The sequence below is a fragment of the Furipterus horrens genome, unplaced genomic scaffold (assembly GCF_987537825.1).
Source record: "Furipterus horrens unplaced genomic scaffold, mFurHor1.1.pri manual_scaffold_2, whole genome shotgun sequence".
NCBI classification, from domain to species: Eukaryota; Metazoa; Chordata; class Mammalia; order Chiroptera; family Furipteridae; genus Furipterus; species Furipterus horrens.
In genome coordinates, this window is record NW_028327172.1 from 40,758,632 (window position 1) to 40,782,955 (window position 24,324).

The 24,324-nt window shown below is 40.8% G+C and overlaps 1 protein-coding gene across 3 annotated transcripts in view; it reads left to right on the plus strand.

The window, feature by feature from the left end:
* Nucleotides 1-333: 333 nt before the first annotated feature.
* RIC3 (RIC3 acetylcholine receptor chaperone) overlaps nt 334-24,324 on the plus strand; it is a 33,140-nt gene continuing 9,149 nt past the window's right edge. For 2 of the 3 annotated variants that reach the window (XM_090264269.1, XM_090264287.1), the window contains exons 1-4: nt 334-558; nt 1,557-1,632; nt 4,207-4,300; nt 16,642-16,790. In XM_090264269.1, coding sequence (XP_090120395.1) covers nt 352-558; nt 1,557-1,632; nt 4,207-4,300; nt 16,642-16,790 — 526 coding nt within the window. In that variant the 5' untranslated portion in view covers nt 334-351. The remainder of the gene's footprint in view (nt 559-1,556; nt 1,633-4,206; nt 4,301-16,641; nt 16,791-24,324) is intronic. The other variant, XM_090264279.1, reaches the window with a different exon arrangement.

Sequence of the window (24,324 nt, forward strand, 5' to 3'; positions counted from 1 at the left end):
TGGGAGGTTTTATAGGCCAGGCCTTAAATTAGCACATATCCCTATGGCTGTAACTCAGTCACATGACCACATTTAACTGTATGGGAAGCTGAAAAATGCCTAGCTGTGGACCCAAAAGGAAGAAAAAAAATGGGTTTGGCGAAGAGCTAGAGGTAGCCATATCATATTATCTGTGTGATACCTCTATGTCCTTATAATCAAGTTCCTCTTTTTTCTTAAACTTATTTAAGTTGGCTTCTGTTATTTGTACCTCAGTGCATTAGGTGATTTCACAATAGCCATATTAAAAATAGTAGAGAAATAAAGACAGATTAATTTATTTTCTCAGGGAAGTTGGGTCAATTTCCACCAATGATGCATCATCACCAAGCACCCTTTGATGGCCAGACCCCTGCGACTCATGCCCAGAGGTCTCACCTTGCAGAGGCCTTTGCAAAGGCCAGAGGATCAGGTGGAGGCACTGGAGGAGGAGGAGGTAGTGGAAGAGGCCTGATGGGGCAGATTATTCCAATCTATGGTTTTGGGATTTTTTTATACATACTGTATATTCTATTTAAGGTAAGTGGAATCATCTTGATCATATTACATCAGTGACAGTCTAATATTATCATAATAAAAATCATTGTTGGCATTAAAACCCTTCATAGTTCATAACCCCTTTACAAATCTGTCATCTCTTTAAACCTTGCCTCCTCTTCATAAGGTACTTAGGATAGCTGTTATCTCAGTTTTACTGATGAGAAAACCTTCACTCAGAGCTTAAACAATTTGCCCCAGAATTCAGAACTGAAACTGCAGAACCAGGACTTGAACCTGGATCTTCTAGCTTTCTAATCCAGTTAGCAATAAAGTTCAAAGGCCTTTAGGTTTTTTTTTTACTGGTCATTTTTGCAAGCTGCAAAGGTATAAAGCTACTCTAAGAAGAGTTTTATTACTAGGATTGGCTCAGTGATTTCCAGGTAGCCTCTCTGAGGCCAGATAATGACTGCACCAATATCACTTTGTCCTTCTTTTCCCCCCGGGAGTATAAGGTGCTGTTTTTATAACATCTCCAATAGTTCTTTCAAAACAGAAGTGCCACATCCTGAAACTCAACCTGATATTTCCTAGCTCCACAGAGACATGGTTTGAGGCCTTTACAGGTAGACTGCTAATTAAGTGCCCCCTCCAGGCCAACTTCGGCAGGCCGTGGGCCAAACCAAGGCACTGTGAAGTGGAGGCAGGAGTTCCCTCTGCCCTTCTAACTAAACTAAGAGGTGTGCCCCTCCTAGCCCAGTCTGCAGGCAGCCAGAGTAGAGGCTTAGATGAGCATGGGCAAGGCAGATGGCCTGCGGAGAGACTTTTTTCCTTTTGCCTTGATAATTTTTCACTTGGAAACCTTCTGTTGGATTTGTTTGTTTGTTCTGAGTTCTTTCTATTCAGTTGGATTTCTGACTTAATTTTTGTCTCCCAATCTTTTCTTTTTCTTTCTTTCTTTTTTTTCACTTAATATGAGGGGTTCCATGACTCTGAGGTTCTGAACTGCTGTTGATGTACTGTACCTCCTTCATCCTCAGCTTTCAAAGGGGAAAACTACTGCAGAGAACCGGAAATGCTCTACTGCCACACCTGGAAACACCTACAGGAAAATCAGTAAGTGCCCCTTTCAGCAAAGTCACAAGTTTTACTGCATCAGACAGCTGTAGTACAGACAGAGGGACAATCTGGGTATGTCTTAAAAGCATTTCTCAAAAGTTGTCCCAAGTTAATCTGATGCCATTTTTACCTTAGCTCTGAGAGTTCTCAAAAGTTTCCATATTGATGCTGGCTTTTAAGGGACGGATAGTTACAGAAAGCACAAAACCACCAGTTCAGTTTTTTATATGTTAGCAAATTAATATTCCAGATTTGGAAAGGGTTACTTCACATTTCCAGACTTCAGAATATTGGTAGCAAATATCTTTTATTTCACAGAGAAGAAAAGTGAGGCAGAGAGATCAAGTTATTGCCAAAGTCAGTCAGTCATTAGATCTAGGGACAGAGTTTAACACTTTTGGCTCTAGAAACATTATCATCAGATATTTACTGACCAACTAGAATATTCTGTGATCTCTGGGAAAATGAAATGTATGTGGCATAGCTCTTCCGTCTGAGAATTTATAGTCTAGGATTGATGTCAGGAAAAATAACTTGTGAAATGTTTACTACCTAGAAGGAAGGGATTTGACAAAAGCCTTTTGGGAAATCCTGTCTGGCTGGGCGTCAGATAGATGGGATGGCTTGAGTGAAACACAGCCTGGCACAGGGCAGCTGTGGGAAAGAAGGCCCGAAGAGTAGGTAGGTTAAGCCGTATCGTTGAAGGCCTCAGAGACCAAATTGCTTTATCTTGTGGATAATGAAGCCTCATCAGAGGTTTTTAAAACAGACATCAGCCAGATGAAGTGAGGCTGGACTGAAGCATCTGCCCTTGGCCATAACTGCTTTTTGTATGTAGTCCGGATTCTCTGTGGAAATAGATATTTCAGTCACATGCTGCATCTTCTTTGGAAATCTTAAATATTCAGGGAATTTAAGGAAGCTTCTTAACTGAGATAATGTCAAACAGTGATGGTAAATGTATCAGTAAAATAATTTTTAAAAGATTTGTGAACTCTTTAAAGAGTAGCAAATTCTGTATCCTGTCACATAAAGCATTTAAAACAGAAAAGAAGTAAATAAAATGAATTCCTAAGAGCAACTGTTTTGTAATGTAATAGCAGTTATATCAGCTTCTTATCCTTCAATTTTGAATCATGCAGAACATAAAAATAACTTAAGCATTTATGTGGCACAGTCCTCTAGACACTTTATAGATGTTAACTGCATGAATAAGAATTTGTTGCAGAAGTGTTAAAAAGCCTTTGAAATACCACATTTACAATAACCCTTTAAATATATCTGAGCAGAGAATGATACTGGGTGTGAAACAGAAAAACTAGATTATCTACATAATGAACAACGTTTTATATTCCTACTGCCTTAAAGTTCATTTCATGTACTGATTATTTTTTCTATTCTGCCTTTAGGGTCTTAATGTTAGTTTCAATAAATAGATGTGCTCTATACTGACCCTTGCTGAGAACACTACTGATACATTTGGGAGGCAGGGTTATACCACTTCACTCCACATGACTGAGGCAGAAAATCTTGGGCAGAGAGGTCTCACCCCTAGTTCAGGACTTCCTCTGTTAAGAAAGCATAACATTTAAATTATTACCTTCCACATATGTTTTTAACCTTAGGTACAGGTGAAATATTGCTTATTTTCATTTAGTTTTCTAAATGAAACCTTATAGGTTTGGTACTTTACCCTCAAGCATCATTTGGATGAGAATAGCCAAGTATGGAAGCAACCTGAGTGTCCATGGATAGATGAATGGATAAAGAAGATGTGGTACATATATACAATGGAATGTTATTCAGCCATAAAAAAGAATGAAATCTTGCCATTTGAGACAATATGGGTGGACCTAGAGGGTATTATGCTAAGTGAAATAAGTCCAGCAGAGCAAGGCAAATGCTGTATAATTTTACTTACATGTGGAATCTAAAAAACAAATGAACAAACAGTACAAAACAGAAACAGTTTCATAGACATAGAGAAAAAACTGATGATTTCCAGAGGGTAAGGGGTTTGGGGAAAGGACAAAAAGGTGAAAGTGAGTAAGAAATGCAAAATTCTGGTCATAAAATAAAGAAGTCATGGGGATGTAATGTATAACATAAGGAATATAGTCAATACTATGACAGAATGTTACTGAACATAGCATGGTGATCACTTTGTTAGGTGTATTAATGTTGAATAACTATGTTGTACACTTGAAACTAATATAATACTATGTATTAACTTTTAATTTTAAGAAGAAAATGGTGGGGGGAAGGGTATGTTTACCTTCTTCATTTATCCTTGGGTGACTTAAGGATATATTTGTCATTTGTAGGTATTTTCTTAGCTGGTCCTGCTGCATTTCTGTGTGTAAGAGAGTGATTTGCTAACCACTCACTAAACATGTATCCTTTAGATATTGGTGCCCAGGCCGCAGTACCTTTTGTGTCCTAACTGGATTAGTTGGAGAAACTCAGTGTCTTCTCTGAGTCTCAGGACCAGCCTGGATTATTGTAGAGTCTTTCAGAAAAGAGTTTGGGGAGTTGTGTATGGTGGTTCTTAGATCAATGCTTGTTTTTCAGCCAATTTTGACCTTGTTCAACTGCAAGAAAAACTGAAGGCGACAGAGGAAGCCATGGAAAAATTAATCAATAGAGTGGGACCTAATGGGGAAAGGTAGGTTTTTAGGACTCAGACTATTCCCCATTTAGAGAATCAATTCAAATTTTTGCTTTTGTTTGATTTCTGGGCCATTTTCATTTTACATAGTTGTCAACTTATTTGTTATTTGCATATTGCTTCTCACATAACATTTCCATTTTCATGCTATCAAGCAGTCTCAATTGTTAAGAGCATGCGTTCAGTGTTATGCACATTATTGCAAGTGGGTAAATTTGTGAGCAAAGCCTGCAGGGTGAAATAATTAACTTTTAAGGAAGACAATTTCTTAGCCGTCTAAAAAAGGCATACTTTTAAGTAAAACCAGATTATTAAGTATTGTGCTTTCTATTTGAGACAAACAAGAAAATGGAGCACAGATGATCAGATTAGGCATTTGGGGTTTGTGTTGACGCTGCCAAAACAGAATTAGATGTGTAAAGTAGGTGTCAGGAACCAACCTGGCCCCTTAGGATGCCCCACAGGGAAACCTCACTCCTGTTGCTACAGGGCTGGCCGTGCATCTGAAAAGGTAGTTTCAAGAGGTTAATGGAAGTGGGTACAACTAAGAAACATGAATGTGAGAAGGCCAGGAAGGAAAAACAAGAACGTGAGATTGAGAACAAAGATTCTATTTGAGTGAGGTCTTCTGACAAGAATTGAGGAAAAATAGGGATGGAGGGGCAAAATCCTGTGCAACAGATTGTGTTGAAATGTCCCTCCCTATAGCCCTATGGGTTCACTGTGGAGTCTTGTTTGCCCCAGAAAACATCTGCCTCATGTAGGCCTCTTTTGTTTGCCATCCTTGTGGTACTAGAGCCCCGTGGCCCTTACTCTGCTCCCTGGCCCCCGCCTTGCCCACCTTTGGCTGGACAGGAGAAGAATGAACATCTTCAGATTGCAGTCCTTTGTCTTGGCTTTTCCCTGTAATGTCTACAGTGCTGCTGCAAAGACAGTTATGAGAATGAACCTTGCCCGTATGGGCCCAGGAGCCTTGACCTTCTTTTATCCCAGAAAGCAGAGTGACTCTCTGCAATGTTCCCCAAAGTGGTATAGATATGTGTATGTATCTATACATGAGTATACTGTGTGAGTGTATAAAAATATTTTATATTTATTGAGCACTTACTAAGGACCAAGCTCTGAGCTAAATGTTTTTTATATATTATCTAATGAATGAGAATTTGTAAGAATGTGACTCAGCCAATTTGTGCACCTATACTTTTCTGATCTTTTCTGTTCTTACTCTGTACCACTCACAGTCTGGGTGGGTAACTGCCAGGCTTTTGTCGACCCTCATGCCTTAAAAAATAGCTATAGCTGTACTTTGGCCCTTGTCCATTTGAAGCCCCAGGCCGCACCTAAGAGTCGTAAAAGCCGTAGATGAAGACCTGTGGGCCTGGCCTCCTTCCTGGGAGACCCAACCCGTAGGCCTTGGAATAAGAAACCACATGAAGATAATTCTCACTTTTACTGCTATTCAGACTCCCTTAGCTCAAAGCAAAGAGCCCCACCATCCCACCCATGCACACCACATACCCATTGCCCAGGCCGGGGACACAGTACAGTAAACCCCAACTGTTGTCCAGCCTCTTTGTGCTAGGGTTACTTCCCCATGTTTTATGTGTGGAGGCAAAGGACTTATCCCCAACCTGCAGCTGGAGTTGTGCCACTTCATTGTTTCTGGGGCCACAAGTCCTAGCTCAAAACATGCACTTATAAGAGGCTGGAGTGTGCACTTCTGCCAGCCTGCCGCAAAAGTGACGGTTGGATGGACTGTCTTCCACAGGACCGCTCAGGAACTGGGGGACAGTTCCTGTTCCCCTAAGAGAGCATAGCTTGTGGCTCTCTTTCCCAAATCTCTCATTTTCCAGTCCATAAAGGTGTTAGTTTCTCTGTGCACACTCCTTAATCCAACAGGCCCTATGGGAATTCAGTCCTGAAAACCGCAAGGGCCAGGTAGCCCTGTGCTTAACATTGTTTTCTTTTCATACTTACGTCCCTTCATCTCAGTTTCTCCAGCATTTGTTCTTCCACAAGTCTGTGCTTCTGTGCTTGTTAGAAGAGCCCAAAATACCCCACATTTTTTTGTCAGGTCAAGATTTTATCACATCTCCAGGCTTTTGGGGGCCAAGGAGAGGATTTAAGACAAAGTAGATGTGTTCATTTACAGCCTGCTAAGTGTGTGTGTGTGTGTATGTATATTCACATCTTCACTCCGTAACAGCAAGATTTTGTTTAAAATTTCAGAAAATTTCTGAAACTTCCATCTTAATGCTTATGAAAGAATCAAAATATAGGAAAGATTTTTATTATTATCTCAAAAAACTTGAAACCTCCTGAAGGCTTGTATTGTGCCATGTTATATTTGATATTAGGCACAATATCCAGCCCAAGGACACAGAGACTAAGGAGAAGATCTAGGAATCCAAATCAAGGTGTCCTCACTTATGTCCTTACGATTAAATTTCCTTTCTAGAGCAGTGTGTCCAGTTGTGATTGTTCTCCCCCTGGAAGCATGGCACGGCCTGAGGGGAGAAGGCAGCATAGCCTCTGGCAGCAGGTGGCCCTGGCAGGCATGCTGAGCGTGTGTGTGGGACTGCAGATTTCTAGCATGCATTGCTGGGATATAAACCCTTTGAGAACAGGATTAGTCAGTTTTGTTCACTGTGTTCACATAGTAGGTACTAAGTAAATGCTGTTGGAAAAAAATAGGTAATTCGCTTTTTTGATACAAGTATTTCCAGATGTATTATCATGGTCAAAAAGTAAATAAATCATGACCATTCCCTATTGAGATTATTTCCTGATTTAGGGTCCTACTGGGAATAAGGGCAGGTATAGCTGCCCTTATCCCCATCAAATAAGTGTCTCTTCAATGAATGACTGTCCAAGGTGGAATTTCTCATCTACCCCTAGCTGAACTTAGTCTACCTTTACTATTCCCCATCTCAGTAGATGGCTCCACCATATACTTAGCAGAAATTAGATGTCATCCTTGATTCACCTTTCCTTTACTTCCCATGTCTCATGGATCATTTCTCCCTAATTAATATGTCTGTCTCCCTGCAAAAGTCTCTAACTTCAACGAGGGCAGGGATTATCCTCCTTACTCCCAGAGCCTAGCACAGGCCCATAGTAGGCTGTAAAATAATTATTCGTTGAAATGGAAGCAAGATTGAGTGAGTGGATGAATGATGCCTTTACTCTTTACTTAAGAACTATCTCATGTGGTTTCCTTTTCTCTAATTTTGCCTCCCTTTAGTTCACTTTCTGCTTTTCAGATAGATTGATTATCTCTTTTGTTTTACATCGTCCTGGGTGATATGCCCCTGCATTCGTCTTTTGCTTTATCTTTGTCTATCACTCTCTCTGTGGTCCAGCCACACTCACTACTTGTTCTAGGGCTTTGCATACACTTGTTTTCATTTGCTTGGGTATAACCCCCACCCCACCTTACACACTCTTATTTTAACTCTTGGTCATCTCGTAAGTCTCAACTTAGACATCATTTTCTCTAAGAGTCCTTTCCTGGACTCAAAACTTGGTTAGGTGTTCCTACTACATACTCCCATGCCACCTAGGTTTGCTGGATATTGTAAGTTTCATGTTACATGATCTTCTGTTAACTTTTCTGTGTTCCCCAATGCCCTGTTACCTTCTTGAGGACAGGGGTTCTTCATTATTCAGATTTGTATTCTTTGCTGGCACATTGACAGTGTTGGTACATGTTGAAAGAATGATTGAGGTAGATCTAAAGAAAGTGCTTCAAAGCAGACTTTTTCAGCAATAATAAGAATATCTTCTTTGGTACCTGTTTTGATGTGTTCTTTCTGTGCAACCCTACATGACTGTTAATGGAAGTATTATTTCTTTTTAAGAAACTGCATCTCTGAGATAAAGCGTGCTCTAGGAACATGTTATTAGTTTTCAATGGCTGCTCTAACAACTTACCACAACCTTAATGGCTTAACACATATTTATCATCTTACAGTTCTATACGTTAGCAGTCTTACACTGGGCTAAAATCAAGTGTTGGCAGGATTGTACACCCTTCTGAAGACTCTGGGGGAGAATGTTTCCTTGCCTTTTTCAGCTTCAGAAGCTGCCCACATTTCTTGGCTCATGGACCCTTTCCTCCATATTCAAAGCCAATAGTGGGTTGAGACCTTCTCATATCATTGCCCTCTTTTGTCTCCCTCTTCCAGTTTGTAAGGACTCTTGAAATTACATTGTGCCTTCCCAGATAATCCAGGATAATCTCCAGTTCAAGTCCATCTGAGTAACAACCTTAATTTCATCTGCAGCCTTAAATCTCCTTACATATATGGTAACATAATTACAGCTTCCAGAGATTAAAATGTGGACATCTTTGGGGGGCATGGGGATTACTCTGCCTACCACAGAAGATCTTGTGGAATAGGAGAATTTGGATAAGCCTTGCAGGGTGAAAGGCAGAGTTTAGGGAAAGAATGTTTCAGAGAGAAAGGGCAGCACAAGCAACAAACAAGATGAGAGAGTCAAGGCATATTTTTGGAACAGCACGTAGTCCTAAGTAACTGGAGTGGAGTAGGCCAGGGATGGGGTAAATGGGCAGAAGTAAGCCATGGGGGAAAAAACAAAGGTAAACTGGGACCAGACTGGAAGGCCTGAATGGTAGGCTGAGAAGGTTGAAATTTGTTGTCTTTATAGTGGGGTACCTCTGAATGCTTTTGAAAAGAAACATTATGATCTTCTGTGATTTAGAAAAATAACTCTTATAGTGATATTTGGAGTGGTTTATGTGCTAGAAGGTCATTGAAAAAGTTTTATCAAAAGGTAATAAATATGCCAGTGAAAGTAAGAAAGTAGGGCCAAATTAAGGGGACTTCGTGGAAGGAAAAAAAAATCACAGGCTGTATGAAGATTCCTTGGTTGTAAGCAGCCATCTGGGTATTAAATATTTGGAGAAGACAGCAGAATTTATTGAAAGAATATTGGATAGCTCACAATATGAGAGCAATAGCTGAAGGTCCAGGTTTCAGGAAGAGCAGGAAGCAGAGCAAATGGACAATCTCTCAGGGACTGTTGCCAGGAGGAGTCAGTATGAAAAGTTTCCAGATCAGGTTTCCTGGGTTCACGATTCAGTTTTAGGAGAAAGTACACTTGACCCAACTTGAATCCTGTGTATATCACTGAATCCATCACTGCAGTCAAGGAGATGAAATGAAGTATGATGATTGGCTATGGACCACACGGTCACCCTTGAAGGAGAGGTGATGGGGTGAGTGGCTTCACCTTAACTTTGCACTGTGAATGGAAGAGGGGTTGGCTCCCTAAAGGAGAAAACTACTCACTAGATAAGAGCAATGAAGAGGGAAAATGAGATAAAGATGAGTTGGAAATTTAATGCCCAACCTAGAAGGAAAATTAAGGCATTAACCAAGATAAAAGCACAAAAGGGGAAAAAGAAGATAAGGCTTGGGATAGGGATCATGAGTTCAGCTTTGAATATGATTAAGGTGCCTTCACAATATCCACGTACAATATAATATACAAGAACAATAGGAAATTTGGGTATTGGGGTCAGAACAAAAGACTCAGGTTTGGAAGTCACTTCACTGGGGATAAGAGTAAGAGCTGTAGGGAAAGATGAGATTGCCCAGTCCTCGAAGCAGATGGTACTGTGTGGCAGGAGCCTGTAGTCTTCTGCTAGTCTAAATTCAACACACAAGGGAGGAGTACATTTTGAGGATAGGACGGCTCATAGTACAGAGAAGTCAAGAAGACTGAAATGTGAGAAAAAAAGGCTTTTGGACTTGAGAATAAAATGGTCATTGATGTTTTTCACAAGTTTTGATAAAATGATGGCATGAAAGCCAGATTTCTAGGAGGTGGGAGAAAACAGGTGGTGACGAAATGGGGACCAATCTAACACATTAGCACTTACAGTGTTCATGGCACTGTACCTATACAGTCACATAGTTATCACTGTCTCCCAGGAGTAGACCAAGTGGATACCAGAAAGAATCTATGAAAATGTTCATAGTGATAAATTCAAGAGATAAAAGATGGGCCGTCGTTAATGCATGATATAGGCAATACTAGTGCACTTGTTCAGAAATGAATGAGGATGCTTTAGTTTGAAATTCTCTGAGAAAGCTTCTCTTGTCTGTTTCTGCTTCTGTTAGCCATCCTTCTTTTAATTAAGATTCTGATTTTTCATGAATTAAGAAACAGAGAATCCAGACTATTTCATTCAGTAAAAATCAGAATACATTGAATACAGTCCATAAAAGTAACGTATACAGCCTGAGAGTGAGAGCTTTATGTTAAGCACATAGGCTCTTTTAGGTAGGAGTGGCCTAGCTTTCTAGGAGCACCCCACAAAGTGGGTCATTTTAAGAATTAGGGAAGGACTTCGGGCCAAGACGAACAGACACGCTGCGTCTTCCTCCACAACTAAGAAGGAATACAGCTACCTCAAAACTAGAGACAACCAGAAGTTCCAGAAAATCAAACTGCATGGAAGTCCAACAAACAAAGATATAAAGAAGAAATATTCATCCAGACAGGAAGGAGGGGCAAAGCCAGGTCAGAGAAGACGTGGTGTGGTGGCAGCGGCAGTGGTGGCAGAAACAGGGCAGCAGAAAGCGCAGTCACACGTTTTAAAAAGTTGGGAGGGACACCTGGGGAGCGCTCCCAGCACCAGACCAGACACGCAGCTCACGGTACCCGCACCAGGGAAAATAAAGCCTCACTGCTTCTGATTGTGCAAACCAGTGGGGCTTGGGGCGGAGGAAGAAACTGCCAGTCTCTCAGCAGAGTCTGCTTGTTTAAAGGGCCCACACAGTCCTAGAACATCAGCAGACCCACTCACTCTGGGAACGACAGCCTGGGCAATAACTAGAGAGGCACCAGTCCCATATGGAAATGGGAGAAGTGCCTGGAAAAGGGGCAAGTGCTGAGCAAGTGGCATTGTTGCCCTGTACTGAAGAATACCTGAGGCTCTGCTCCTTACAATGTAACAGGTGTGACAGCTCTACCTAAGACACAGAGGTAAACATACACAGGAACCTGTCAAGATGAGACAGAGAAGTATGAAAGGGGGAATGGATCAATGTTCCAGTGGGAGAACTAAGCGATGAGGAGATAACCAACCTAACAGATTGAAAGTTCAAAACGCTGGTGATAAAGGTGCTCACAGGCTTGACAGATATGCTTAAGTATGGGAAACGCATAAGGGAAGAAGTGAAGGCTGTGCTAAATGAAACAAAGGAAAATCCACACAAAACCAATGGCAAAGGGAAGGAAGCTAGGGTTCAAATCAATTATTTGGAACATAAGGAAGAAATAATCAACCAGTACAGAATGAGAAAGCAAGAATTGAAAAAAATGAAGAGAGGCTTCAGAACCTCTGGGACTACCTTAAACATGCCAACATCTGAACCATAGGGGTGCCAGAAGGAGAAGAGGATGAGCAAGAAATTAAAAGCTTATGTGAGAAAATAAGGAAAAAAACTCCCCAAATTTGGCGAAGGAAATAGACATACAAGTCCAGGAAGCACAGAGAGTCCCAAACAAGCTAGAAAAGGACCACACCAAGACACAGCATAATTAAAATGCCAAAGGTTCAAGATAAAGCGATAATCTTAAGAGCAGCAAGAGAAAAGCAGAGAGTTACCTACAAAGGGGTGCCTATAAGACTTATCAGCTGATTTCTCAAAAGAAACTTTGCAGGCAAGAAGGGGCTGGCAAGAAGTATTCAATGTGATGAAAAGCAAGGACCTACAACCAAAATTACTCTGTCCAACAAAGCTATCATTTAGAATGGAAGGGCAGATAGTGCTTCCCAGACAAGGTAAAGCTAAAGGAGTTCATCACCAAGCCATTATTATATGAAATGTCAAAGGGACTTACTTAAGAAAAAGAAGATCAATATTATGAACATTAAAATGACAACAAACTCACAACTATCAACAACTGAATCTAAAAAAGAAAAAAAAATCCAACTAAGCAAACCAGAATAGGAACAGGATCATAGGTATGAGGATCATTTGCAGGGTTATCCACTGGGAGGGGGAAGGGGGAGAAATGGGGGAATGCTGCAGGGATTAAGAAGCATAATTGGTTGGTACAAAATAGAAGGAGGAAGTTAGTAATATAGGAAAGGGTGAAGCCAAAGAACTTATATGTATGACCCATGGATATTAACTAAGGGGTTGCTGCTGGGAAGTGGGGTACTGGGCAGAGGGGCACAAAGGGGAAAAAAATTGGGACTACTGTAACAACATAATCAGTAAAATATACTTAAAAAAATAGACAGGAAGGTGTTAAGAATAGTGTAGAAAATGGAGAAGCCAAAGAACTTATATGCACAATCCATCGACATGAACTAAGGGGGGTTGGGGGAATTGCTGAAGGTAATGAGGGTACCAGGCAAAGGGAGGTAAAGGGGGAAAAATTGGGACAACTGTAATAGCACAATCAATAAAGTATATTTTTAAAAGAGGAAAAAGTAATTTGGGGTTATGTGTAACAGATGAGCAGTTGTAGCAAGTCAGGCCCCTGTAGTGATGGGAAGAGGAGAACTGTAAGAGGCGCAATAATTATAAGAGTTTAGCTGAATGTAGAACAGACAGGCTTCTTTCTTTTAAATTCTATTTTATTCATTATGCTATTACAGTTGTCCTGATTTTACCCCTTTACCCCCCCTCCATCCAGGACCACCCATTACCTCAAGCACCCCCCCTGCATTGTTCATGTCCATGGGTCATGTGTACGAGTTCTTTGGCTGCATTTCCTATACTGTACTTTACATCCCCATGGCTATTCCGTAACTGCCTACAGTATTTGTATTTCTTAATGCCCTCGCCTTTTCACCCTTTCACCCATTCCCTCACACCCCCTTCTATCAAGGCAACCATCAAAACCTCTGTATCCATGATTCTGTCTCTGTTTTTCTTATTTGCTTAGTTTGTTTTTTAGATTCAACTGTTGATAGATATGTATTTTTGTCATTTTATTGTTCATAGTTTTGATTTTTTTCTTAAATAAGTCTCCTTAACATTTTATACAGTAATGATTTGGTGATGATGAATTGCCTTTAGTTTTTTTTCTTCTCTGGGAAGCTCATTATCTGCCCTTCAATTCTAAGTGATAGCTTTCCTGGTTAGAGCAATCTTGACTGTAGGTCCCTGCTTTTCATGTATTTGAATATTTCTTGCCAATCCCCTCTAACCTGCAAAGTTTATTTTGAGAAATCAGCAGACAGTCTTAAGGAAACCCCCCTGTAGGTAACTAACTGCTTTTCTCTTGATGCTTTTAAGATTTTCTCTTTTATCTTTAACCTTTGGCATTTTAATTATGTTGTGTCTTGGAGTGGGCCTCTTTGCCTCCATCTTGTTTGGGATTCTGTGTTCTTCCTGGACTTGCATGTGTATTTCCTTCACCCAATTAGGGAAGTTGTCTTTCACTATTTTTCCAAATAGATTTCCAATTTCTTGCTTTTCTTCTTGTCCTTCTGGCACCCCTGTGATGTGAATGTTGGAACGCTTGAAGTTGTCCCAGAGGCTGCTTATACTTTCCTCATTTTTTGGTGTCTTTTTTTTCTCCTTGTTGTTCTGATTGATGGTTTTTTGCTTCCTTATGTTCCAAATCATTGATTTGATTCTCTGCCTTATCCACTCTACTGTTGTTTCTCTGTAGATTGCTCTTTATTTCACTTAGTGTATGTTTCGTTTCTGACTAGATCTTTTTTATGTTGCTGAGGTCCTCACTAACGTCCTTGAGCATCCTTATAACCACTGTGTGTGAACTCTGCATCTGATAGATTGCTTATCTCTATTTTGTTTAGTTCTTTTCTTGGAGTTATGATCTCTTCTTTCATTTGGGCCATGTTCCTTTGTCTCCTCATTTTGGGAGCTTCTCTGTATTAGGTAGAGCTGCTTTGATTCTGTGTATTGTAGTGTGGCCTAATGTAGTAGGTGTCCTGTAGGGTCCAGTGGCACAGCCTTCCCTATCACCCAAGCTGGCAACCTTCATGTGGGCTGAATACACCCTCCTCTAATAGTTGAGCCTTGGTTGCTGTTGGCAGATCAATGGGAGGGGTTTACCCAGGCCAGTCAGCTGCAAGGGCTGACTGTGACCACTGACCACCAGCCTCTGCCCTCAGTGGAGGATCAGCTGTACAGGGGCAGGGTGGTGGTGCTCTGATGTGGTCTGTAGCTGTCCACTGGGTCCACTGGCCCTGGGGTGTCTTAGGTGGTGTAGGCCAAGGTCACCTGTGTTTTTTCCCGTGGCACCCTGCCTGACTTATAAAGCAATCTGAAATGGCTCCTACTTATGCTGAGCTTGGAGATCCCCTGGCAAATCCAAGCTGTGAGTCTAGGCTGGCTGCTGCTAGTGCTGGGCTTGGGGCTCATGGAGGCCAGCTGTTGCTTGTTTGAGAGGATTTAGGAAGCTGTGCAGCATTCATACGGCAAAACAGCTTGGGTGGGCCCATAAGTTAGGTGGGGTGGAGTCTTGGGGATCTCCAAAGAGGATCAAACAGTGTTAGCCAGGTTGATGGAGACTCAGATATGGCACTAGCTTGCCAGCTTTGTAGAGGGAGGGTTCAGAAAAGGGACAATGGCCTCTGCTCACCTTGATGCCAGACACTTCAGTTCCTCCCTGTATACCACTGGTGCCTTTCAAGCTGCTACCTCAGTGCTGGAGCTCAGAGGGAGTGAGTCTGCTTAGGTGAGTTCATGTGTGGGTTCTTTAAGGTGAATTGCTTGGGGATCCAGTAGTTTCTTCCACTGACTCAATCCCTGCTGGCTTTTGCAGCCAGAAGTTGTGGGGACTTATCTTCCTGGCACTGGAACCCTGGTCTGGGGGACCTGGTGTGGGGCTGGGACTCCTCACTCCCAAGATACCCTTCCCAAATTTTTATCCACTGCACATGGATGTGGGGCCAGCCTGTTCCTTATCTGTGCCCCTCCTGCCAGTCTGGATGGATCTGGTTCTTTAATTCTGTAGTTGTTCGACTCCCATTCAACTCAGTCTGGTGGTTCTGAGTGGTGGCGGTTCTATATTTTAGTTATAATTTTGATGTGCTTGTGCAAAGAGGTGAGCCATGTCTGCCTACGCCACCATTTTGACCAGAAGTCTCCATACAGGCTTCTTCAGTTCATGGCTCTGAGGCAATTCAGTGTGGAGCTCTGGTGTTTTTGTTTTCCTTCCACTGAGGGCTACAGAAATATTGCACCTTTATTTTCTTCAGTTACCATCTTACATTTGAGGGAGAAACACTTTTTTTTTCCCCTATGGGTCATTGAGACTAAAGTTCTTTAGGCTAAGCAGAAAAAGGAATGCAGGTTCCTACTGGCTGATTAGAAAAATAGATGGCACCTCCAGCAGAGGCTGGTTCAGAATGTATTCTTTTTCCTTCATGAGTGTTGTATTAATTTTGAATACTTTGGGTTTTTAAGAGGAGAATTAATAGCCTCTCTTAAATCCTGTCACTAGATAAAACTGGTCACAAATTAGGAAGTTCGCAGTCTTCTGTGTAGGCCTTGTCTGCCTATGAGTGTGAAACAGTGCTTCCTTCTCAGAAAAAAAAAAAAAAGTCATGCCATTATCCTTGAGCCTCTTCTTATTTTTGCCAACATTTGTCCAGAGCTACCCAGATAAGCTGGGACTCAAACCCAGGTTTTCTAAACTGTGGGACTTGAGCACTGTGCTTTAAGAATTGCACCTAATGCTTTCAAGAAGTCAGGAGACTAGTTTTAGCTAAAGTGCTGACATTAACTTAACTAGCAATAGGAATGTGTCATTTTCCTTGAGGGTCTCAGTTTCCCCAGTTCCTGTGGTCTAGGTAATTGACTTGTCAGGATGATCCAGCTCTGGAATTGTAGGATGTATCTTTATTTCTGCACAAGGATGGCCCAATAGCACATTTTTCCCTTGTTGAGGCTAATGCTTCAGCACGTTTGCTTTTGATGACCCTGTCAGACAACAGTGGCTTGCAGTAAATGGAGTAATATTAAGTGACAGTGAAATTGCTTGGAAGTTAGAGAATTGGGGCAGTGAGGTAGGCTAAGAGAACACTGAACTGAAAGCTGAGACATCTGAGGTCTGGGCCCAGTATTGACCTTAACTCAGTGTGGGACCTTGAGCAGTCACTCGATCTATTCTGGGCCTTATTTTTCCCATTTATAAAACCAGAACATTGAACTAACATGTCTAATTACCAGCTATTCTGTTCTAAGATCAATTCCTAGAATAATTATCTGCTAAAGTTGAACTTCCTGTTCTGGGGTCCAAAACAAATCATAGCAGTCTTTTTATTCATTGCCAAGGAGTATTTACCACTAAATGGCTGGATTGATATTTCTAAGCAGGCCACAGACTGTGACTTCTGACCAAGAAAAACGGTTGCTGCATCAGCTCCGAGAAATCACCAGGGTCATAAAAGAGGGAAGATTCATTGACAGACCCACTCCAGAGAAAGAAGCTGAGGAGGCCCCTTACATGGAGGACTGGGAAGGTAAACAATGTCTTCTCACTTAGCTGCCGGCCCAGAAAAGCAATTTTATAAATTTTTAAAAAATAAGCTTTATTAGTGAAGTATAATGTATATACAGTAAAATTCACCAATTTTAAGTATATGGTTGGATGAGTTTTGACAGATTTGTAGAGTTGTGTAATTATACTACAGTCATGCTATAGAACATTTCCATTATTTCAGGAAGTTCCCTCCCCCTTTGCAGCTAATTCCTTCCACTGCCAGTGGCAACTGCTTTCTGTCCCTGTAGCTTTACCTTTTCTATATAAATAGATCATACTGCACATTCTTTCTTTTGTGTCTGGCTTCATTTTTTTAAGTATATTTTATTGATTATGCTATCACAGTTGTCCCAATTTTTCCCCCTTTTCCCCCTCTCCACCTGATACTACCCTTCCATCCAGCATTCCCCCCCTTAGTTCATGTCCATGGGTCATGCATGTAAGTTCTTTGGCTTCTCCATTTCCTATACTATTCTTAACATCCCCCTGTCTATTTTGCATCTACCAATTATGCTTCATAAACACTGTACCTTTTCCTGTATTCCCCCCTCTCCCTCCCTGTTGATAACCCTCCACATGATCTCCATATCTGTGATTCTGTTCCTGTTCTAGTTGTTTGCTTAGTTTGTTTTTGTTTTTGTTTTTTTTAGATTCAGTTGTTGATAGTTGTGAGGTTTTTGTCATTTTAATGTTCATAGTTTTTATCTTCTTTTTTAAAAAATAAGTCCCTTTATCATTTCATATAATAAAAGCTTGGCGATGATGAATTCCTTTATCTTTACCTTGTCTGGGAAGCAGTTTCTGTGCCCTTCCATTCTAAATTATAGCTTTACTGGATAGAGTAGTTTTGGTTGTAGGTCCTTGCTTTTTGTCACATTGAATACTTCTTGCCAGTACCTTCTTGCCTGCAAAGTTTCTTTTGAGAAATCAGCTGGTAGTCTTATGGGAACTCCTTTGTAGGTAACTCTCTGCTTTTCTCTTGCTGCTTTTAAGAATTTCTCTTTATCTTTAACCTTTGGCATTTTAATTATGATGTGTCTTGGTGTGGTCCTCTTTGATTCCAACTTGTTTGGGACTCTCTGTGCTTCTTGGACTTGTATGTCTATTTCCTTCACCAAATTAGATAATTTTTCTTTCATTATTTATTCAAATAAGCTTTCATTTTCTTGCCCTTCCTCTTCTCCTTCTGGCATCCCTATGATTCCAGTGTTAGTACTTTTGAAGTCACAGAGTCTTCTTATCCTCTCCTCATCTTTTTGAATTCTTGTTTCTTCATTTTGTTCTGGTTGAGCATTTATTTCTTCCTTATGTTCCAAATTGTTGATTTGAACCCTGACTTCCTTTCCTTTACTGTTGATTCCCTGTGGATTTTTCTTTATTTCACTTAGTGTAGCCTTTATTTCTTCCCTTACGCTTCTGCTGTTCTCAGTGAGTTCTCTGAGCATCCTGATCACCAGTGTTTTGAACTCTACATCTGATAGGTTGGCTGTTTCATTTAGTTCTTTTCCTGGGGTTTTGTTCTGTTGTTTCATTTGGGCCATATTTCTTTGTTTCCTGTGGTTTTTTCTGTGTATTATGTAGAGCTGCTTTGACTCCCTGTCTTAGTGCACTTGTTAAGTTGTATGGGGCAGAGCCTTTTGTATTTGGCCAGGGTGGGGCGACCCGCTTCACCACTTTGTGGCTCTGTATGTGGGTGAGTGGTTGGAGAGAGGACAGTGCAGTTGCCTGGCTGCTGGAGGCTTACTCAGCACTCGCCCCCTTCTTGTATGCAACTGGCGCCCTTCTGGCTGTTGCCCTGGTGGTTCCCAGAGTGGGTGCATTTGCATACATTCTAGGACCATGAGGGCCCTTTAAGCAGACTCTCCTGAGAGACAGGCTGTTTCTTCTGCCTCTCCAACCCCCACTGGTTTTACAGCCAGAAGTTAGGAGACTTTATTCTCGCCACACTGTAAACCTGGGCTGCATGGTCTGGCCTGGCACTGGGATTGCTTGCTCTCAAGGTATCCCTCCCAATATTTTATCTGCCACACGTGAATACGGGACCTCCTATTCCGCTGGCCACAGCTGCCTAACCACCACACCTCATCTTCTCTGCTCCAGCTCCCCATCTCTGCCCCTCTTACCTGTCTGGATGAGCATGGCTTCTTTAAATGCTTGGTTGTTGGATTCCATGCAGTTCCATTTTCTGGTAGTTGTGGGTGTTTTTTGTTTTGAGATTAGTTGTGATCCTTCTTATGGTTGCACAAGGAGGCTAAGCATGCCTACCTACGCCTCCATCTTGACCAGCTTTTTTCTTTAACTGCTAAGTCGTATTTTGTTGTATAAATATACCATAATTTGTTTCTTCATTTGCTAGGTTAGGAACATTTGTGTTGTTTCCAGCTTTGAGCTGTTAGGAATCAAGCTGCAATGAACTTTTGCATACAAGTCTTTGGATACATATTTGTATTTCTTTGGGATATATACCTGGGAATGAGATTCCGGGTTTTATGGTAAGTATATATTCAACTTTATTAGAAATAGTTAACTGGCTTTCCAAAGTGGATCTTCCATTTTGCCTTCCCACCAGTAACGTATGAGAATTGTAGTTAAAACATCCTGGTAACACTTGGCATTGTCAGTCTTTCTAACTTTAGCCTTTCTAGTGAGTGTATAGTATCTCAATTGTTACTTTAATTTGCACTTCTCCAATGACTGATGATGTTGAATATTGTTTACCATATGTTTCCTTCTACCTCCTTAAAAATATGAGGTATATTTATAATAGCTTCTTAACAGTCTTGGCTGCTGATCTTATCTGTGTCATTTCTTAGTGTGTTTCTAGTAATTTTTTTTTCTTTTTACAAGTCCTAATATCCTACCCTTTTTGCATGCCTGGTAAATTTTGCTTGGATGATGGGTATTGTCAATTTTACATTGTTGGATGCTGGATTTTGTTTTAGTGCTTTAAATAGTGTTGGACTTCTGTTTGGGCACACAGTTAAAATTACCAGAAATCAGTTGGTTCCCTTTAAGCCTTGTTTTTAACATTTGTTAGGGTGGTTCCAGACCTGCCTTTACTCTGTGTCCCTAGTAAGGCTGTACCATTCTCAGGAGTTTACCTAATTAATGCTCCACAGGTCTTTCCACTCTGGCTAGTAGGAATGTGAACTATTCCCAGCTATGTATGAGCTCTAGGAATTTTTGAGCGTCATGCTTTCAGTAGTTTTTTTCTTGGCTTTGGGTAGTTCTTTCTCATATACGCACAGGTCAGAGCTCAGCTAACAACATGAAAAATTCCTTCTGCAGATCTCTGGAGCTCTTTCTCTATGATGCTCCTCTCTTCCTACATTCTTCCCTGTAAATTCCAGCTGCTCTTGCCTCCCTGAACTTTAATCTGTCTCCACAACTCAGTGAGACCACTGGGCTCTGGTTCCCTTTTCTCAAGAGTTCATGCTGTACTACCTGTTATGTAATGTTTGAAAACTGGTACTTCATGTGCTTTGTTTGGTTTTCTAGTTGTTTAATGGGAGGAGCCCCCATGCTTCCATTACTACAAGAGCAGAAGTAAGAGCCTACGTATTTAACAGCAAAATGACTCCAGATATTCTAAATACTTATGGATGGAGGAGAGGAACCTTAAAAACTAGAAAAAATAGTTGCAAATATGTACTGGTTCTTCAGAAGCAAAGGACTTTTTGAGCATAAAAGCAATGCAAGATGCATTCATAATAAAAATTCTCAAAAATAAGAATAGAGGGAAATTTCTTTGACTTTAGATAATGAGAACCTACAAAAACCTACAGCTAACACCTCATTTAATGATGAAAGGTGAATGTTTTCCCCCTAAGGTTGGGAAAAGGCAAGGATAACTTCTCTCATTTAGCATAGTGCTGAAGGTTTCAAGCATTGCAGTAAGATAAGTAAAAGGAAAAAAAATACAACTGCCTCTATATGCAGATTCCATGGTTGCCTATAAAGGAAACCTTGAGGAATCTATTAAAAAGTCCCAGAACTTGTAAGTGAGTCCAGCAAGGTCGTAGGATACAAGATAAACATACAAAAATCAATTGTATTTCTATATATTAGCAATCAATACGAATACATTTACATCAAAAATCTGACATCAAAATTAATTTTTAATCATTCAAAAAAAGAAAGACTTAGATGTAAATTTAACAAACATACATAGGACTTGTCAGCTGAAAACTGTACAACACTGGTGAAAGAAATCAAAGGTCTAAATGGAGAGGCATGCCATGTTCATAGAGTAGGAGACTCAGGTTAGTACAAATGTCAGGTTTTCCCTAATTGATAAACAGGTTTAGTACTACCCCTATCAAAAACCACAGCAAGATTTTTTGTAGGTAGAGATGAAATAATTCTAAAATGAATATAGGGAGGCAGAGTAAATATTGTAGAATAAACAATATTTGAAAATAAAAAATGGGAGGAATCAATATACTTGATTCCAAGACTTATGATATAGCTACAGTGATCTATAAGACCATGTGGTATTTGTATAGGAACAGACACAAAGAAAAAAGGAACAGAATAGATAACCCAGAAATAGACCCTCACGAATATGCACAACTGATATATATTTTATTTTTTTTACAAAAGTGCAAAAGCAATTCAGTGGAGGAGAGAGAGTCTTTAACAAATGGTGCTGGAGCAACTGCATAGCCATAGCAAAAAAATAAATAAGCTTCAACCTAAGTTCTACATGTTATACAAAAATTAACTAAAAATAGATCACGTGAACAGAAATACAAATGGTAAAATTATAAACCTTTTAGAAAAAATAGAAGGTCCTTGGGATCTAGCATTAGGCAAAGGAGGAACTAAAGTGACCGGCATCAAGGCAAGAGCTGGGGAGAGCTTTCTCCCAGACTGAAAGGTAGGCAGAGGCCATTGGCCCTTTTCTGAGACTCCATCAACCTTTCTAACACTGTTTGCCGTGCCCTGGATATCCCCTGAGACTCCATATAACCCAACTTACATGTGCACCTTAGCTGCTTTTCCATATGAATGGCTGGTCTTGGCTCATGTTTCACAACCTTCTAAATCCTCTCAAACAACAGCCAGCCTCAGTGAGCCCCTAGCTCCCATACCTCTTGCTAAGGGGCCCCAGCCCCTGCACTAGCAGCAACCAGCCTAGATTTGCAGCTTGGCTTTGCCTGGGAATCTCCAAGCCCAGCACAAGTAGCAGATACCTCAGATTGCTTTATGGCTCATACAGGGTGGCCCTGGGAAAAACACAGATGGGGGCTGATCTTGGCCGGTACCACCTGGGACACCCTAGCGCCTGAGCACCCAGTGGACAGCTATAGACCACATCAGAACACCACCATCCTACCCCTGCATAGCTGATCCTCCACTGAGGGCATAGGTTGGTGATCAGTGGTCACAGCCAGTCCTTGCAGCTAACTGGCCTGAGTAAATCCCTCCTGTTGACCTGTCAGCAGCAACCAAGGCTCAACTATAAGAGGAGGGTGTACTCAGCCCACACAAAGGTTGCACCTTGAGTACCCAGCTTGGGTGATAGGGGAGGCTGTGCTACTGAACCCTTGAAGACACCTACTACATTAGGCCATGCTACCAAGACACAGAGTCACGAAGCTTTGTCTAATACATAGAAACAAACACAAGGAGGCCGCCAAATGTGGAGACAAAGAAATATTGCCCAAATGAAAGAACAGATCAAAACTCCTGAACAAGAACTAAACAAAATGGTGATAAGCAACCTATTAGATGTAGACTTCAAAACACTGGTCATAACGATGCTCAAGGAACTTAGGGAGAACTACAAAGAAGTCTGTGAAGCTACACAAAACTTACTGGGAACTACATCAGCATAAAAAATGACATAGAAACTGAATAAGAGCCAGGAGGAAATGAAGAATACATACACTAGAAGGAATTAAAAGCAGGCTAGATGAAGCAGAGGATCAAATCAGTGAATTGGAGGACAAGGTAGAAAAAAACACCTAGACAGAGCAATAAAATGAAAAAAGATCAAAAAAGAATGAAGGTAGTTTAAGAGAGCTGCAGGACAACATGAAACGTAGTGATATTCGTATCATGAGGATACCAGAAGGAGAAGAAGAGGATCAAAGGATAGAAAACCTGTTGGAAAAATTAATGACAGAAAACTTCATTAACCTGGTGAGGGAAAGAGTCGTGCAAGTCCAGGAAACACAGAGGGTCCCAATCAAGATGAATCCAGAGGCCCACTCTTAAGACACATCATAATTAAGATGGCAAAATTTAAAGACAAAGAGAGAATCTTAAAGGCAGCAAGGGAGAAACAGCTGGCAACATATAATGGAGCTCAGATAAGGTTATCAGCTGATTTCTCAACAAAAACACTACAAGCCAGAAAAGGATGGCATGAAATATTCCAAGTAAAGAAAAGCAAAGGCCTACAACCAAGACTACTCTACCCAGCAAGGCTCTTAGGTAAAATGAAGATGAAAGAAGGAGCTTCCCAGACAAAAATGCCTAAAAGAATACATCTCCACCAACCTAACATTGCAAGAGATGCTAACGAGACTTCTCTCAGAAGAGAGAAGAGAGAGAGAGAGAAGAACACAGGTACAAAGGAAAAATAGCAATGAATAAGTACCTATCAATAATAACCTTAAATGCTCCAATCAAAAGATATAAGGTAGCTGAATGGATAAGAAAACAGGACCCGAACATATGCTATCTATAAGAGGCCGACTTCAGAACAGAAGATCTACATATGTTGAACGTGAAGGGATGGGTAAAAAGTATTCCATGCAAACAGATGTGAATAAAAACCTTAAATAGCAATACTTATTCAGACAAAAATAAACTTCAAAACAAAGGCCATAACAAGAACCAAACAAGTTAACTACATAATACTTAAGGGACTAGTCCAACAAGAGGAAATAACCCTTGTAAACATAAATGCACCCAACTACAGAGAGAGAATCTTAGAGAACTTCAAGAAAGAGTTTGACAACAACGTAGTCATTGTAGGGGCTTTTAACACCCCGCTGTCAACAATGGATAGCTCTTCCAAATAAACAATCAACAAGATTACTCTATCCAGCAAAGCTATCATTTAGAATGGAAGGGCAGATGAAGTGCTTCCCAGACAAGGTAAAGATAAAGGAGTTCATCATCACCAAGCCATTATTATATGAAATGTCAAAGGGACTTACTTAAGAAAAAGAAGATCAAAACTATGAACATTAAAATGACAACAAACTCACAACTATCAACAACTGAATCTAAAAAATAAAAACAAAATCCAACTAAGCAACCCAGAATAGGAACAGAATCATAGGTATGGGAATCAGTTGGAGGGTTATCAGCTGGGAGGGGGGAGGGAGAGGAATAAGGAAATGGTACAGGAACTAAGAAGCGTAATCAGTTGGTACAAAATGGACAGGGGGATGTTAAGAATAATATAGGAAAGGGTGAAGCCAAAGAACTTGTATGCACGACCCATGGATGTGAACTAAGGGGTGTGGGATTGCTGGAGGGAAGGGGAATAATGGGAA